Source organism: Zosterops lateralis (assembly GCF_965231275.1).
Source record: "Zosterops lateralis genome assembly, chromosome: 12".
Taxonomy (NCBI): Eukaryota; Metazoa; Chordata; class Aves; order Passeriformes; family Zosteropidae; genus Zosterops; species Zosterops lateralis.
Window position 1 is genome coordinate 19554424 of NC_139772.1, and position 17220 is coordinate 19571643.

General features: G+C 45.4%; 1 protein-coding gene across 2 annotated transcripts; it reads right to left on the reverse strand.

Moving 5' to 3' along the window:
• Positions 1 to 3415: 3415 nt before the first annotated feature.
• Positions 3416 to 12909, reverse strand: LOC310914260 (fatty acyl-CoA hydrolase precursor, medium chain-like). 2 transcript variants are annotated; one of them, XM_083870298.1, is made up of 14 exons: positions 12804 to 12909; positions 11461 to 11653; positions 10486 to 10630; positions 9905 to 10038; positions 9415 to 9568; positions 8414 to 8515; positions 7408 to 7512; positions 7223 to 7276; positions 6610 to 6750; positions 6439 to 6525; positions 5309 to 5456; positions 4990 to 5121; positions 4588 to 4660; positions 3416 to 4161 (listed from the first exon to the last, which is right to left on the reverse strand). In XM_083870298.1, exons 1-14 carry the CDS (start codon positions 12874 to 12876, stop codon positions 3987 to 3989), a joined length of 1716 nt encoding a protein of 571 aa, XP_083726424.1. In that variant the 5' UTR covers positions 12877 to 12909; the 3' UTR covers positions 3416 to 3986. The 2 variants fall into 2 exon arrangements, with proteins under 2 accessions (XP_083726424.1, XP_083726425.1); XM_083870299.1 differs by lacking the exon at positions 7223 to 7276.
• Between the last annotated feature and the right edge of the window lie 4311 nt (positions 12910 to 17220).

Sequence of the window (17220 nt, forward strand, 5' to 3'; positions counted from 1 at the left end):
GGATGCAGTTTAAAGACTTATCAATAAAAGCACGAATTAATGTGTCCTTGTAAAAGGGGAGGGACTATGTGATATATGTATAAAGTAATTCGTGTTTGGAAGTTAAAGAATCTAAAATTGGAAGTTTGTAAGCTGAGACCAGGGAAAGCTGATTTGTAACTGAGAAGCATGGGCGGATCCGAGGAAGAAATACAAATTTACAACAAAAAAGAACTGCTGCAGATGGAGATGAGTCGTTACCAGGGGCCAACTTCTCGGAAATCTAATCAAACTCTTGTCTTTGCCCAGAAAGCAGTCCCAGAAAACAGAAGTCTCAAAAGAAGACACATGAATCTGAGCAAAAGCGGACAAAGAACCCTGCATTAGGGTAAATAAACTGTATATAAACTGCATCCTCAGGGGCTGAATTTGTGAATGAGGAAGGGTCGGTGCGATAGAGGTCAACCGCAAGTTCATCCAACGATGATCCTGGGATTGGTGTTGTACTTTTATTGTGGTCTTTCCATGATCACTGTTTGTAGTGAAATAATTTTTTTTATTATTATTAATCTGGCTATTTCGTTTATAACACTGGGAAATCTACCATCGTCTGCTCGCGTGCCCTGGAATTCTGAGCTCCTCCGCCTGCCCTGCTGGAGCTGGGCCAGCCCTGCCGGAGCTGGGCCATCCCTGCCCCACTCTTTTGGCTTCTTCGGCACTGCTCCTCTTGCTGCAGTGTGAACCTGCACCCCCCTGCCCTGCTGGGATATCCTGCCCCTGCCTGCCAGGGCATTCCAACCAGCAGTCCAGGTCTTTCCACTGTTCCAGCCTGGTGCTCTGAGGGTCCTGCAGGAGAACTGAGACCAAACTGCCCTGGGTTTTGTGAAGCAAAGCCCTCAAGGTTCTTGGTACTGTTTTGTTATTAATGCTGTAGTTGTTGTTTTCGTTTGCTTTGTTATACATACTGGTAAAGAACTGCTATTCCTATCCCCATACCTCTGCCTGAAAGCGCCTTTAATTTTCTAAATTATAATAATTAGGAGGGAAGGGATTTGAATTCTCCACTCCAAAGGGAGGCCCTGCCTCTCCCTAGCAGATACCTGTCTTTCAAACCAAGACACAAGGCAAACAAAGTATGTATAACAAGGCAAACAAACAACAACTACAGCATTAACAACAAAACAGAACCAGGGACCTTGAAGGGCTTTCCTTCACAAAGCCCAGAGCCGTCTGATCTCAGTGCCCCTGTGGGACACCAAGAGCACTGAGCTGGAATGGTGGAAAATCCCGGGCTGGTGGATGATCAGTAGCTCCGCCAGAGGTAGCTGGAATGGCAGGGATGTCCTGGCAGGGCAGGGCAATGCGGGGCCACAGAGTAGCAAAAAGCCTCAAGGCAGTGCTGAAGAAGCATTGGTGGCGGGACAGGGCCAGCCCACCAGGGCACACGAGCAGATGATGGTAGATTTACCAGGACTGGACTTGGTGTTGACAGTGAACTCCTCCAGCACCAAGCAGCAGCCTGCTGTCCTCTCTCTGATGCAGAGAGCAAGATGGCGTAGCTTGGACAGCCTTGTCCTTTATCTGTCCCAAAAACTCATGAGATCATCTCCCTCCCAACTTTTGGCCACTTCTATGTTTTGGTCAGGCACCACCATTAAGTACACAGTAGTTAGTCTCCTACAATTTAAGGAGGAAAATTCTATAAGCAAAAAAGAAACAAATCCAACCCCCAAAACAGTGGAAATCCTTCTCCCTGGGTTTTGTCAACCTTCCCCTGGGCTGAGATCATTGGAACCTGTCCAGCCCCAAACCTTAACAAGGCAATTCTGCAGACCAGGAATTTGTGTCTCTTAACAGCTGGACATCACTTAGAGCTTGTTGACTGCTCTGTTTCACAGATTAAATCTTCCTCTCCCTGTTCATGAGGCTTGAAAGTTACAAAGATCAAACAGCAAAGAATATCCTATTTAATAAAAATTATATACTTCACACTTAGCCACAAGATGATCTGAGAAGCAGGACTGGTAGAGAACAAACATACTTGGTGACCACCTTGGAAAGGCAATTATGGTAATTATGGATAATTAATACACTCTAAGAAAAAAAAATGGGTCTTTTATTGACAGAATGTGAAAAAGAGAATAGCAGCAGTTCTTGCTGAACATTATCAGTAAATATATTGCTAAGACTTTCTTCAAATATAGGTGCAGCTGGGAATCTCTACCGAGTGACCATGACTGCTAAAGCTGTGAAAGAAAATGAGGTTTGGAACATAATGTAAGAATTAAATGTAGCCTATAGACTGTGGCCGTGGTGTTATTCCTTTTTCAGCTGTTTAACAGTGTACCAGTCTTTATATTTGGGGTTTAAAATCCACAGGTGGACAGAACACTTCCTCTCACACCGTCAGAAAGTATTTTGTTATCATGTGAGCCTACTAAAACACTTCCCTTCTCCACAGGAGTTACACTTATGGCTTTGCATTCCGAAACACACAGGATTTCTTCTGCCTTGTTAAGAGAAGGATTTTTGTGAATGGACAAGGACAGACAGATTGATCCAACACACACCCCAGTAATGGACATAAAGGCTGTGTCAGACCAAAACAAGGCAAGGGGTAAGAAATGTGTGACAGAACTAGCAGTATGATTGCTGCAATTAGCTGTTCCTAATTGCAAGAGCTGGTGGTTTTCACAAGTTATGGAAGATGCACAAAAGGGGGGGTGTGGGGGGGCAGGTGGTGGTGCAGGTCACATTGTTTGAGATGCACAGGTGTGCCAAAGCAAGTGAACCCAAAGGTGAGGGGGAGACACCTCCAACGGGTCACCACCACCTGCAGCAGGAGCTTGGGCTGTCCCTGGAGAGCTCCCCTGGACTGCTGTGGGATGTGGGAGCTGGGCACCAGTTAAAGGGGAGCTAGAGTGGGGCTGTTGGTTTGTTTATGGTCAGCAGGAGAGCTCTCCTGGCTTCCTGGATTCCCACACATCCCTTTGTATCCTGCTTGTCCTGGAACTTGGCAAGAAAAGCCCTTCCAGTCCCTGTGTGCCCTGACCCATCCCACAGCTGTGGGAGGCTGGGGGTGCACGCTCTGCATGTCAGATCTTCCCTCTGGTGATGCTGAGCCAACAACATGCAGGGAACACCACCAGCCTTTGCACCCCCCTCTGCCTCCGTGGGCGTCTGTCCTGCCAGCACTGCCTGCTCCCTCCAGCCACTGGACCGGGAATTGGCCAGGGAGGGTTCAAGGACACACAGTCACAGCCCAGAAGAGTTTGTGAAAGAGCCTTAAGCCTCAGGTCCTGCACAGAAACCTGAAAGATTCCTGCCTGAAACCATTTAGGAGGAAGAAAGAACCTGGGCACATTTCTGGCTTTTCAGGTGTGACTTTACCTCTCAGAATCAGCCTCTGCCAGTTAAGGGAAAGAAAAGGCAGCTCCAAAAAATGAAGGCAACATTTATTTGTAACAATTCACAGCACAATAAAACGAGTGGAGACTTTCTGTCCACTTTTGTGAGATGTCAAGCCCACCTCCCAGTTGTATTTTGATGGATGCTCTGCTGCCTCCAAGCTGTTCCCAGTTAAAGCAGAAAGAGGCTCTAGGAAGGACAGACAACTGACCCTGCTCCTCTGGAAGAAGAGGGGAATAAGCCTATAAAATAGTCTGGCACTTCTTGTATCTTCTATATAGAGAATTTCTTACAGATTTCAATTCCTTTGCCCATTCCCACCTCATTATTCAGTTTTGATATGCATTGAGTAGGTGCCATGGTGTGTTTGGACCTGGAAAGATTGGGAGGTATTTTTCTGCATGCTCCATTAAATAGTGATTTTTAGTCTGACAAACATTCTGATGCCCCTTGTTTCTCTCTTTTCTGTGATTAGAAGAGTATATTACACAACAGTGAACTTGAAGGTGATTCTTACTCTGCATCCTGACAAACTCCATTTGTTTCATTTCCCTTTGGGTTTTAAAAGCAAACTGTAAAAGCTGTACCCTGCACAGTTCTTATAAATCTGTGTGTTTTCTCCTTCCAGTCTGATTTTGTTCCATGAGTTGTGCCCAAAACTCCATTCTGTGCTCTTTCAGTTTCTCTGCTGCCTTTTGCTCCAGGTCTATTCCCAGGTATTTTTCCTCCAGGTCATACTGAGGCCAATGGACCAAGCCCTCTCCGTTGGGATTTCTGGAAAGAATACAACAAGAGGTTAGCTCTCCATTTGTCAATCCATTGCTCTCTGGCTGCTCAGGTTCAGAGCACTTCAGGAAACCAACAGGAGCCCAGGTCATGTGCTTCTGGTACCTGAATAAATGGACAGTATTTTATGAAAATGCTCATCAGTGGAACAGCAAAAATGTAACAGTTACCATGAATTTTAGATCTGAAACTCCATGGCAGATGGAGTCTCTGGTTTTAGAGTATTTTTTTTCTTTTCGTGTCTGCAGGTTCTTTTAAAAAACCATTAAGAAGAGAAATTGCTTCAATATTTATCTTAAATTCTGCCAAAGTTCTTGGAAAAATCTAGAAAGTATAAGGACTGCTTTGGGCAGGTAAGTGTGTTCTGGGCAGCACAGACAAAACTTGAGCTGTAAATAGCATTGTGATCCTCACCCATTTTTAGCAAAGTTGGTCCAGTATCTCATAACCGTTCTGCTAAGTTTATTTTCTTCCTTTGTAGCATCTCCTGCAAAGGGAGAGATGAAACTGCCACATTAGAAAGTAAATCATTGGTATCAGCTGTATCAATTGCAACACTTCTACTTGTTGCTCTGAGCTGTTGGAGTTTTTCCTAGGAGAGAACTGCAGATGAATCATGTAATGAAAAGCATCTACTACTGAAGACAGAAAATGTTTATGCTCATAATAATGCGTATAATATATGAATTATCCTTATAATATTTATACCGCTTATAATGCTTATAGAAGAGAAATTCCACTCTAAAGATCTGAAGTAATTAAAATGAGTAATAATGAGGTTCTATAAGGAATATGGAGCAAGCATGGATACATCACCAGCTAAGAATGGTTTTCCAAAGACAAAGGCAATCTCAGCTCCGTGATCTGCTTTTACAAACTCTGGTGCCACACCTTCCAGTGAACTTGGTCGATGTTGGAATTCATAAAAGTAGACTGGGTTGCCAGCATCTAGAGGATACAGAAAAGTGCTAGTTTGAGAGCTGAAAATACCTGCTCCAAAGATGACCAAGTTTCATTAGAAACTGCTTTGGTTGAATGAAAACACTTCCAGTTCTCTGCATAGTGAACACTGCTGCACACTGTCCACGGCAGCCACAGACAGAATTCTACAGTTGTTCTGAAGCTGCTGAGTTACCTCTGTGGTATCTGGCCACTTCCACAGCTGAGATGACAAAGTAGATATCTCCCATTGCATCCAGGAGGCCATCCCGGACCTGAGCAGGGCTTTCTGCATCCCCCATGTACTCTTTGTACACTCTGTCAACAACTTCAGATGTAATACCCTGAAACGGCAATAAAAAGTACTTAAAATGATGATGAGAATTGTAAGGAGTAACTGCAGTGAGTGAGTGTGGCATCTGCACATCCCTGGCTAATCCCAAACATGACCTTTCAGAGAAGATCCTCAGCTGTGTCAGAGTGTGGCTGGGAGCTCAGGATTGAAGTTACACAGCTGTGGGTACAGGTGATCTTGGGGAAAAGAGGGATGCAAGATCTAAGAATCAAACACCTTTAGATGAACAGCAGTCAGTGATGCTGACTGTTCTCCTTTCTACGGAAACAGCCTTCATAACAGCAGAGAAGTCCTGCTGGATGTCATAAAATCCATTGATTGTTGTAGATCACCATCATTTCTCCCATTCAGAACAAGCCTGGGCTCTGCATTTCTAAGTTCATGGTGGATGTTTGTGTCACTGAATGATCCCTTGCAAGTACTGGCCTTGCTTATGGAGTCCCTAATTCTTACCTCTTAATCTGTGCTCTTCTATAGAGTCGTGTCAGGAGAACACAAAGGCACCACAGAGCCAAGAGATTTGTAAATTACAGGGAAACAAAACCTCAAGAAACCTGAACGTAGGTGTCAGTGCACCCTAAACTTCTCAGGCTTTCCTTTCCAGGGCTCAGCTACTGCTTTAGGAGGGTGTGTCCCATAGGCCTCCTGTAACACCTGCTGGAACTCTGCATGTCTTGCATAACCTGGGGGTATCTAAAATATCCCAAGAGACCTTTGTTCAGGTCCTGCATCACTCCTGGATTCCCACAGAACTCCTTTTTAAGAAGAGGGGCAATTTGGGCTGGAAATTTAGAGAGTGTTCTCAGTCATTAGAGCTAACAGCAATGCAGCACATCTCTGCCCATTTCTGCCCCAATTCAGGGAGCTGTCCAGCACAATGGCATTTCCCTGTGCAATATGTCCCTCCAGGGGTACAAACAGCCTGGCCAGTGAAGAAGCAGCACAGGGTTATTCTGAAAATGGTCTCTTACCTTAATGAATACTACTAAATTGCTCTGCAAAATGTGACGTGCAACATCTTTATCCAGACCATCCACGAAAGGAGGGTATTTCATCAGCTGCATGATACAGAAAATCATACTTACTAAAAAGGCTTCTATTTACAAAATAATGTGTAAATAACAACTTTAGAAGTGTCTTACCATAGGAAGTCCCCATCCAAATTCACAGTTATTTACTCCGATTATGTATGGGACTGCATTGATTGATTTTTCAGAGAGTAATTCCCTGGGACTCTTTGGAAAAAATACACCATCTACACATGCACTGATGAAAAAGAAATCCTGAACCAAAATGGGGAAAACAGAAAAAGGAAGCTGCATTAATACATTCATTTTGCTTCTAAAAGAAGTTCAAAGCTAACTGCAGTTCCTATGTGAATGCAAATGAAAAATACAAGAAATAATGGTATCCAAAGCATCACAATTTTTTTTCTGACATGTTTTCTGCACTAGGCAGAGGACTCTGTGAAGATATTTCTAATATTTGTGAAACAGAAGTCATTATTTTCGATTTGCATCTTTTCTTAGGTTCAATATGGTAATGGGTGTGTGGAACAGTGGGGAAAAAAAATTCTGTATTGAAATTTCAAATGCACATAAGCATTGTGATAAGAGTTTTTAAGAGGATATAATAAGTGATTTGATTTTCAGGTCTGCCAGAATATTCTGTGCCATTTTCTTTTCCCTGCCCTGGCAGACCATGACAACAAACCACAGGTAGCTCCAAGTGCAGGCAGAATGGAAGGGCAGGAACCTGTTTGCAATTTTCAGGTGAGGTGTTGGTGCAGATCTGCAGTGCTGTCATGTCCTGAAAAAGTGAAGAAAGTCAGATTTTACATCCACTTCAGGTTCTCCTAATATTACAGCACACAAGGAGTATTCTCTGTTATGAAAAAGTCTGAGATGTCATTTAACTGCAAGAAGTATAATCTCACTTACCATTTTCAGTGTTATCTGTAATAATTCTTCCTGTGTTTTTCCTCTCAAGCATTCGATCATTGCAGCTGAACTGGATTTTTCACAGCCAGCAAGAGCAGCAATTTTCTGCAAGCAGTGAAAACAAACAGTTTTGGAGACTTTTCCTCTATCTGGCTCTGTGAGACACCGAGTCCAGTAGGAGCAGCCCAAGCACCTGCACAAAGTTGCTGGAGTCTGGCTTGTCCCAGCTCCAGAGGGAGGGCACTGGAAGCCCTCACAGTCCTTCATACCATGGGCTTGGCAGAAGGAGAAAACCTCTGCCTCCAGGGTTTTTTGATAGAGAAATATTCTAAGACAATTCTGGTCCATGAGATGCTGTGCTGAGAGGGCTGGGTGACATGAAGGACTTAAAGAATAAACCATGTGCAGGGTAGCAGAAAGCACATTCTACCAGTCTTGGTGATGTCTTTTTGGCTGGAGCAACAGCTGTCATTAGAGAGAGCTGTCTCTTTTATGTCCCGAGTTCCAGGTTCCTGGAAATTGTTCCTTGTAGTTGAAGAGAAAAGAAAGGGGTGGAAGCCAGTACTTCTCAAATTAAAACAAACAAACAAACAAACAAACAAACAACAACAACAAAAAAAAAAAAAAAAAAAAAAAAAAAAAACCAAAAAAACACCCCTGAAGAAAGTCTTGGTTATTTGCACACTACAAGCTTTAAACAGGAGGGGAAGAGAAGGGTATTCAGAGTCTGATACCATTTTCCAGCCAAAAATGATGGGTTGACTTTTCTTGAAGACACTACATGTTACAATATTGCTTTACGCTTAATTCCTCTCTCTTTGTGGATATTTGGGTGTTCCAAAAGCAACACATCATTAAACATGTACTATTTGCACACAGAAATACTGTCTTTAATGACTGTTTTGTTTCAGAAGAAAAAACTACATATTTCTATATTTTAGACAGAACAGTTTAGGATGTGCAAAACGTTCTGGAAGAAGTAATTAGAATTACCACAGATACCCACTTGTGCATCCTCGTTAGGCTGGTCAGTGAACAAGATCAGAGATGCTGTACCACTCTCTGAAATGGCCTTGTGGAACAAGCCCTTGGCCAGGGGAGATAAGACCTGTGAAGAAGCAAGAACAAGCATGACAAGCACTGTGTTCTCCCAGTGACTGTGGATTTCAGTATCAGCAGTGGCCATTTGGAACATTTTGAAAGCTCAGTGACCACTCTGCGGTCAGAGTGTTGTTGTGTGGCCTCTGACCATAGTCCAGCTGTGCAAAGGCCTTGGGCAGTGCTGGCAGGGATGAGGAGTTCAGCTGCCTTTCCCCTCCCACTGCACTTTGCTTCCAGCACCTCACGGCACCACACTGCAAGCCAGGGGCAGATTGAGTGTGCCCAAGGCAGTCTGGCTGTGCTGCAGAAGGGCAATGAAGAGCTTCTGGCCAGAGGGAACTGGGATCTGTACCGCAGGGACAATGAGCCCTGCTTTGGTTGTGGGATGTGTACCAAGGGTGAGGGACTGCAGAAGGGGAGGGTCACAGCCAATGTGCTCCGTGTTGGAGCAGAGATTTTACACAATCACTGGGTCACAAACTGCAGGGCAACTTCAGCTACCAGGACTATTCACCTCGACCACTCTGTACAAGTGACTGTCAAAGCAAACACAAAATGGGCAAGAGTCCACAACGATTCTTAAAGGAGTTTTCTCACAAGACTAGACTTTGAGAGTTTTTTACATTGAAAAAACTCCAAACCAACCAGGATTTAACACAGCAGATGAGTAATAACATTCTGTTACTTAACTACAACATTTCAGTATGAAAATGACACATTTTTATCAATCAAAATCTGTATTGTTTTGCTGTACTGTTGCCTTGCTGTTGTATCAAAGACCCACGTGTTGTGTCACTGTAACACCTTCCCTTTTCTCTCACTGACTTCTCATGCAGATACCGCATGAAAATGGATGGAGAGGCGTTTCACCATTGTAATTGAAATTCACTATTCCTGTGAACTTACAAGAGCAGAAACACTGACTCCCCCTGCAGACTCTCCAAAGATAGTGACAGATCCTGGATCTCCTCCAAAATGTATGATATTTTCCTGAATCCACCGAAGAGCCGCTACTTGGTCTAAATATCCCCAGTTACCTCGGGCATGCTCATCACCAGTGCTGCAGGGAGAGAACAGCTTGGTTTAAATGCTCAATGCAAGCAAAAAGGCAGAGGAGAAGACAATCTGTGGAGTGAGAAAGCATCTGCCATTCTCTACAGAGAACCTCTCTACACAACAGACCAACGAATGGCTCGGAAAGCCCTGAGATTGGAGCAGCAAACCCACAAGAACAGGTCTGGGAGCTGCCTCAGGACTGGAAACTGTCCCCAGCTCTTGCAGATGCGGTTCAGAAATGTTTCTTTGCATAAGCAAGTCTTCTGCACTTCTCTTTATAAAGGCTTTGAACACATCACTTTGGAAATCACTCAGGACAAACTGAGATCAACCATCTTACCTAAAATATCCAGCAATACCTAATCTGTACTGAATTGTTACAACCACCACATTGTCAAAGGCTGCTAATGCTGAGCCATCATATGATGAAGCTGCTCCAGAAACTAATGCACCTCCATGGATCCATACTAAGACCTGGAAAGAGAAAAATAGGATCAACTCAGCACAGATATGAACTCCAGGTGAAAAAAATTAAATATAACCCAAGATATAATATTTTGTGCTGTTTCACTGCTGACTCTTTCAGATTGCATTTCAGAAATTGTAGAAATGTTTTGAATCTGAGGCCTGCAGGTCTACACAATGGCCTTGATTTTGTTAAATACCTCCACCGTGTCAGTGCCCTGTGACTTTGGACACATCATTTAGATTAAATCAAGCCCTGCTTAGCTGAAGCACAAATACAAGTTTACTTGTAAACTGGGATTTTGTGTCTCTTCTGAATTTCAGCTAATGTTTGCTGGGGCAAAGCATGTCAGTTGATCAGCACTACAAAACTGCCCCTGCATGTCTGCCCATGGCATAGGCTGGAGGTTTGCTGTCTGAGAATTTTGCTCAAGGTGTTACAAGGATTTTGCTTACAGGCAGCTTCTCCTGTTTTCCTGTAGAAACAGGTGTGTACACATTGAGGTACAAGCAATCCTCAGACACTTGAAGAGGAACTTTCTCTTTTCTGTTGGTAATAATGTCTGAAAAATACTGTCCTAGTACTTTGTCCTGTAGACACCTGAATAAAGGAAAAAGCAACAAGCAATAGATTAAATGAAACCTGAAAGCGATGAAGAGAAGCCTTTTGTACTTCCACAACAAAGGGCCAACCAGAAACTGATCTCTGGCACATTTCTAGACTGGTAGCAACCGCAAACATACTATTTTTTTTTTTTGCTTTCGTATATTTTCTTCCATTGACCTGCTATTAATGATGTCTGTAAAATGAAATCCACTGCAGTACACAGTGACATGCAGATACAATTTTGCACATTTCACAATATCACAGAAATATATCAGCAAATACATATGGCTATAAATGACTTCAAGGAAAATATAAATTAATCATTTTACATCTCCAAGACCATTTTATCTTGCAATGGTAGGTATTGAGCCTGAGACACTAAACAAGGGCAGGAGGACAATGGGAGTGAGACATTTACAACATAGATTAGAATTGCTCTGCATTTCTTATGTGCCCTTTTGAACACTTGACTCTGCATTTTTTCCCCAATGTTGTATTCCTACGTGTCCTCAGCTTCTTTCTGTCTCTGCTCCAAAGGTTTGTAGCGACTGGTAAGTGCTGGCCAAGTGCTCCTAAGCCAGAGCATGATCTGTAAAGTGCTGCTCCATCGCAGGCCATCACTGATGCCCCTGAACCAGCAGCTTTTGGTAAAGAGAGCAGCTCATCGTGTGTCTTTAGAAATGCATCCAGTGGAACAGCTGCAGGTGCAAGGAGAGGGCACCGAGGCATTTATCCTTATGGCTGGCCCTGCATGTACATCAGTGTCATGGAATTGCACAGAGAATAACAGTTTGAAAGGCTCAGTGGTTTTCTCATGGCCTTACATTGGGGGGTAGGAAGTGGCATCTCTGACACCTTCCCATGGCTCAGGTGGCTGGGGTTGAGAAAACCTCAGTGATCCAACCGGAGGCTTGGCAAAAGGAAGTCCCAAAAAGACATTTACAGTCCTCTCAGCTGTGTCCACTTGGAATTGGTACCCTCGGACTCTCCCATATTTGGTCTCTGCTTCTGGTGGTTCTGTGGGACAGGAGCACAAAACCACATAATTGGTCTGTTTGTAAGTAATTGCTGGATTTGCTTCTTAAATATACTCCTTTTGTTTACTTCAACAGGTTGTTTTTATACATAAATCTTCCACAAACTCTAATCATTTTTAACCGTACATTGTTCTAATCTGCTATTTTATTTTACTAATTTATAGTGCTAATTTATTTTACTAATTGGATTACTACTGTTTACTCATTTAAATATAGATTTACTAATGTATTATAACACACTTTTTAAATACCTTTTTAAAATCAGTATAGCTGACATCATTTCAGCCTTCATTTTGGTTGGTCTCTATGTACAATCTCCTTCAGGTACATAATATGTATTGTTTTACCACACACACATTAGTGGTTGCATAGAGATCTTAATCTTTCTTTTTTCCCCCCTGGGTTGTTAGATAAAAACCCCATAGATTGTTCTCGTTAAGAAAAGAAAATGAACAGAGAAAATATATTCCAGACATTTGATGGCATGTGCAGCCAAAAGAAAAAGCTTCTAACATACCTAAAGACAGTCTGGCACAAACAAATCCGGGTAACCTTTGTGCAAGATTCATTTCAGGATTTGTGTGAACGTTCTACTATCAAATTACAGATGTGGTATTGTGGCTGCTCAGCCTCAGCAGGCAAGATTTTGGGACAGGGATTTGATTTTGCTCTTTGCAAAGAAGGCAAGTGAGACAAATGGCGGAAAGCAGATTAAAAACTGAAATGAACTTTTTGGTGCTGCAGCTCAGTTTGTGTGTTTTGCTCAGCCCAGGGTTTGTGCCAGCTCTGCCCAGGGTTTGTGCCCGGCTCAGCCCAGGGTTTGTGCCCGGCTCAGTCCAGGGTTTGTTCCCAGCTCAGCCCAGGTTTGTGCCCGGCTCAGCCCAGGTTTGTGCCCGGCTCCGTCCAGGGTTTGTTCCCAGCTCAGCCCAGGTTTGTGCCCGGCTCAGCCCAGGTTTGTGCCAGCTCAGCCCAGGTTTGTGCCCGGCTCAGCCCAGGTTTGTTCCCAGCTCAGCCCAGGTTTGTGCCCGGCTCAGCCCAGGTTTGTGCCCAGCTCTCGGGTGGCACCGGGAGGCAGCTGCAGGTGGCCTCTCGCCCTAGAGGGACCAAAGGGCAGAAGCCCCGGTGTTTACCTGCCGCCACCAGCGCCGTGGCTCCGACGAAGAGGATCCAGGCCAGCAGCGCCGTGTCCCTCGCAGCTGCCATGGTGCCGCTGGCACCGACCCCCCCAGGCTGCGGCTTTATAGGCTCGGCCAGGGCCGCCTTACGCAAGGCGAACACGGACGGGGCGAGGGAGTGCCCGGGCTGCGAGCCAGGACCGGGACTGCCGGGCTCGGCTCGGGAACGGGCAGCCCTCCCGCCCCTCGGGGCTCCTGCTGCCTCGCCACTGCTCCTTTCGGACCTTCCTGCCAGAATCTCGGGCACAGCGGGCTCCCGAATGCTCTGGATCAGCCTTGCGTTCCCCGGGAGCGCCGTCCTGCTGCTGCAGCAGCCCCGGCTGGGACACGGACGGGAGGGTTCCTCAGCCTGCACTGCACAGAGCAGGAAGGCTCCTCGATTCGGCTTTATTACATTGACTCCATTTGGGAATTAACATTTCAGTGTGGGAAACACAACATAGCCAAGTCCAAACCTATATGCCTGAAACGTGTACTTTTACTGAAGGAAAAATTGAGTGACTTTTATTCTCATAAAGGGATACAACGCAGCTTTCCCAGCCTGTCTCCACAGGAGAGGTGCTCCATTTCTACAGATCCATTCCTCCTTACACCTCTCTTTACAGTGCCGTGGGTTACAAGATCCACAGGCTTGAAATTAGTTTACCACATCTGTTATGCCCCTGTTAATCCTGAGTGTTGTGGCTGTACTTGTGCACTTTGCTGCTCATGCTGCTTGTGTACTTTACTCCAAATCTTCCTCTGTGTGTGTGCACTGGTGTGATTTACAGCCCCTGGAGATAAACCCCAGTCAACTTTAACCTGGCTGCTCCCAGAGCAAACCATGGGCAGGTCCTGCAGGTGACCCCATGCAGTGCAGCCTGTGTCTCCAGCCTTTGCTATGTTTGTGGTGGCTCCTGAGCTGTGCCCCAGTGCCCTGCACACCCTGCCAGGCTGTGCTGGGGTGCAGCTGCTGAGGCCGAGGGCACAGCCAGTGCTCAGTGTGCCCTGGGACGTGGGAAACGCTGTAAATCTGAGCTGCTGAGGAAACAACGAGGACAAAATCTTTAGTGCAGAATTACAATGAATTGTGGCTCTACAGGTGCTCCCTGGCAGAGTTTTTGCCTTGATTCTCAAGAGTGACACTAAAGGTCAACAAAACTGGTTTGGGAGTAGTCTGCACTGCTTGAATATGCAGTCTATACAGTAATGAGAGATGTGTGCATTGTCCAATGCAATTAATGGCACAGGGGCCTGGGGTACCAGTGATGGAGCTGAGAATAAGTTATCTTTTGATAATCTAATTAGTTATCTGTGTGATGAAGGTTTCTGAGGCACCTGAGAAGCACTGCACAGCACTAAACTCTGCACTCCTGTTTGCCTGCTTGGGTGCTGCTGTAAATTCTCTCACTGTCTCCTCTTACCTTGGGCTGCTTTGGTTCCTGGCAAGGGAAAACTGTTTCCATGCCAGGTGGAACTGCAAGAATCCCTCCTTGTGGCTCAGCTCCCACACTGGTGGCCATTCAGACCTCAGCTCTCTTGTGACCCACAAGCCAAGGAGTGGTCTTTGGCTGCAAAGCCAAATACCCTGTACTCCACCTGCTGCTCTCTCCTTTTGCTGTAACAAACTTGATTTCCAAAACCAATTTACCTTCTCTCTCCCGATCTCTGCTGATTTTACTAAACTCTGTATTTTCCCATTTACTTTCCTTTTATTTTTCCTCTTCATTACTGTTTCAGTTTCCAAGCTTTTCTCTTCAGTCTTTGTTCTACTCATTACTTCTCTCTCAAGTAGTCACTCTGCAAAAAGCCTCAGCACATATCCTATCCACAGGCCTAGACAGGCAGCCATTCTGAAAATATTACATGTGCAAACCAGTTTGTGCAAGCACTGCCCATCTTACTTACAGGAAGGTAACAAAACCAGGGATTTTTGATCCCTATAGCCTTGTCTGGAGATACTTGGGTGGATCTGCAAGCATGGCCAATATGCTTTGCAAATGTGGACAGTCTTACCCCAGTGACACAGACTGGACTTGTAAATCTGAGGTCAGTGCTACACACCTAGTGAGTACAATTCTCCAATCCTGTTTGGCATTAACTTAAAGAGATTTTGCCCTCAGTCAGTGAATAAGGCCTAAGTCAAAAAATCCTGCCACATGATGACCTTTGCCTCTTTGCACTTTAGTGAACTGCAACCTCTCCTGACTTCAATAGCTGAAAAAAAAAAATAAATAAATCGATAAACATTACAGCCCCTGCTGAGGATTCAATGAAACTACAGAATAACTTAGAAAAAGAAAACTTAGAGCTAGAGTCTCTGAAGCTTGGATAGCTTTACCACATGCTAAAGACACTGTGAATCTCAGCTCAGCAGGGCTCTGGGATAAGACAAGGGCATCACAGTGCTTATCTCTCCATAGAAATGAGTAAGATCTTCTGACATTTTCCACTGTGATTCAGTTTTAGTGCTGCCCTGTGCTAGGAAGTCAATTCCACTGCACTTCTCTGCATACGCAAGAGGAGCATGTATTCTGTGCACCCCCATACAACACTGTCTGTTTATGTCCTTGTAAAGAATGTGGCCCAGCACCTCAGGGGCTTGTGCAATCAAGATTTAGCAAGACTATTTTGAAATTATATTCCCCTCGCACAACACAAGAGGTAAAACAAAGAAGCAAGGACAGATGTTTAGGAGGAAGTTCCATTTACCAAAACTGCACTGGTAAAGCAGTCTCACCCTGCTCCTGAACTCTGCCTGGCATCAGAACTTGGGCAAGAAGACGTAGAAATCCCACCCTACTCCTTCCAGTAATTTGGAAAGAAGGGATGAGTGGCTAGTTGCTGTAGGACATTATTAGCCATGAATAATTTAAAATTCTTCCAGATACAGAGAGTTGCTGAAGGGAGGGAGAACTGATGTTCATTGCCCTGTAGGATCTGTGCAGCTGCATCGCTGCTGTGGGGCTGCAGTGTGAGCAAGAATGTGGCTGGGATAGCTGGGGCAGCCTAGGAACCAGGTACAGGAGACAAAGTCATGGCAGAGAAGTGATTGCCAACTCTGCCAGGAAGAGTCAAGTCTTGTTCTTGGCAGCCCCAGCACCGATCAGCCAGAGAGGGCCCTGCGGTGGCCCCGGGACAGACCCAGTGCTGGCAGTGAGGCTGTGAGCCAGGGCCAACAGGGACGGTGGCACTGACTGGTGGCACAGGGGACAGCGGAGAGAAGCACAGGGGAAAGCCAGAAATGTTAATACTTGTAGAGGAGTTCCACCTACATTTAAAAGCAGAGCATTGAGGGCACCCAGTCCTGCAGCGCCCGGCCCGGCCCGGCCCGCGGTGCCGCCCGCCTTGTTGGTGGCCCGTGAGGGGAGAGCCCGGCTCCGCCATGGCGGCGGTGCCCCAGCACGGCCTCGGCCGCCGCGCCCGCGGGCCGAGCCTTCTCCTCACGGGAGCTCTGTCCCCGCTCCCGGCCCGGCGGGGGAGGCGCGGAGCCTTTGCCGGGGACTCGGGGCTGGCCCCAAACAGGCCCTTTCCTGCCAGAGTCCCGGCAGCGATGCATCCGCGCTGCTGCGCGGAGAGGGCACGGGGTGGTAAATCCACGAAGCCACGACTGGCAAAACTTTGCACTCTTTCCACCTTTTGGCAAACAAAGGCATTAATATCCATTGGTTGCAAGGTCCGTAGTTCTCTTATTTAATTAGTATTGTCTCTTCTACTGGTTAAAGAGTCTCTCATTTCTCATGCTACCACTGCCATGCTCTCCCTATCTCTCTCCTCCCTTGGCTCGGTGGTTTCCTGTGTGGGTGCTCCATGAGTTGGTGCTCCTGATCCACTCTTGCCAGAATTCCCCTTTACCCAGACAGAGGTGATTCCACAGAGTTGCTGAATTGTCTTTATTTATTTCTTTCATATTTTGGGGGTTCTGCCAAATGTCCTCGTGGCCCATGAATTCTGCATTCCTTGCGTATCGGTAGAAATCCTTCTCCCCGAGCTTTGTCAACCCAACGCTTTGGAACCTGTCCAGCCCCAAACCTTAACAAGGCAATTCTGCAGACCAGGAATTTGTGTCTCTTAACAGCTGGACATCACTTAGAGCTTGTTGACTGCTCTGTTTCACAGATTAAATCTTCCTCTCCCTGTTCATGAGGCTTGAAAGTTACAAAGATCAAACAGCAAAGAATATCCTATTTAATAAAAATTATATACTTCACACTTAGCCACAAGATGATCTGAGAAGCAGGACTGGTAGAGAACAAACATACTTGGTGACCACCTTGGAAAGGCAATTATGGTAATTATGGATAATTAATACACTCTAAGAAAAAAAAATGGGTCTTTTATTGACAGAATGTGAAAAAGAGAATAGCAGCAGTTCTTGCTGAACATTATCAGT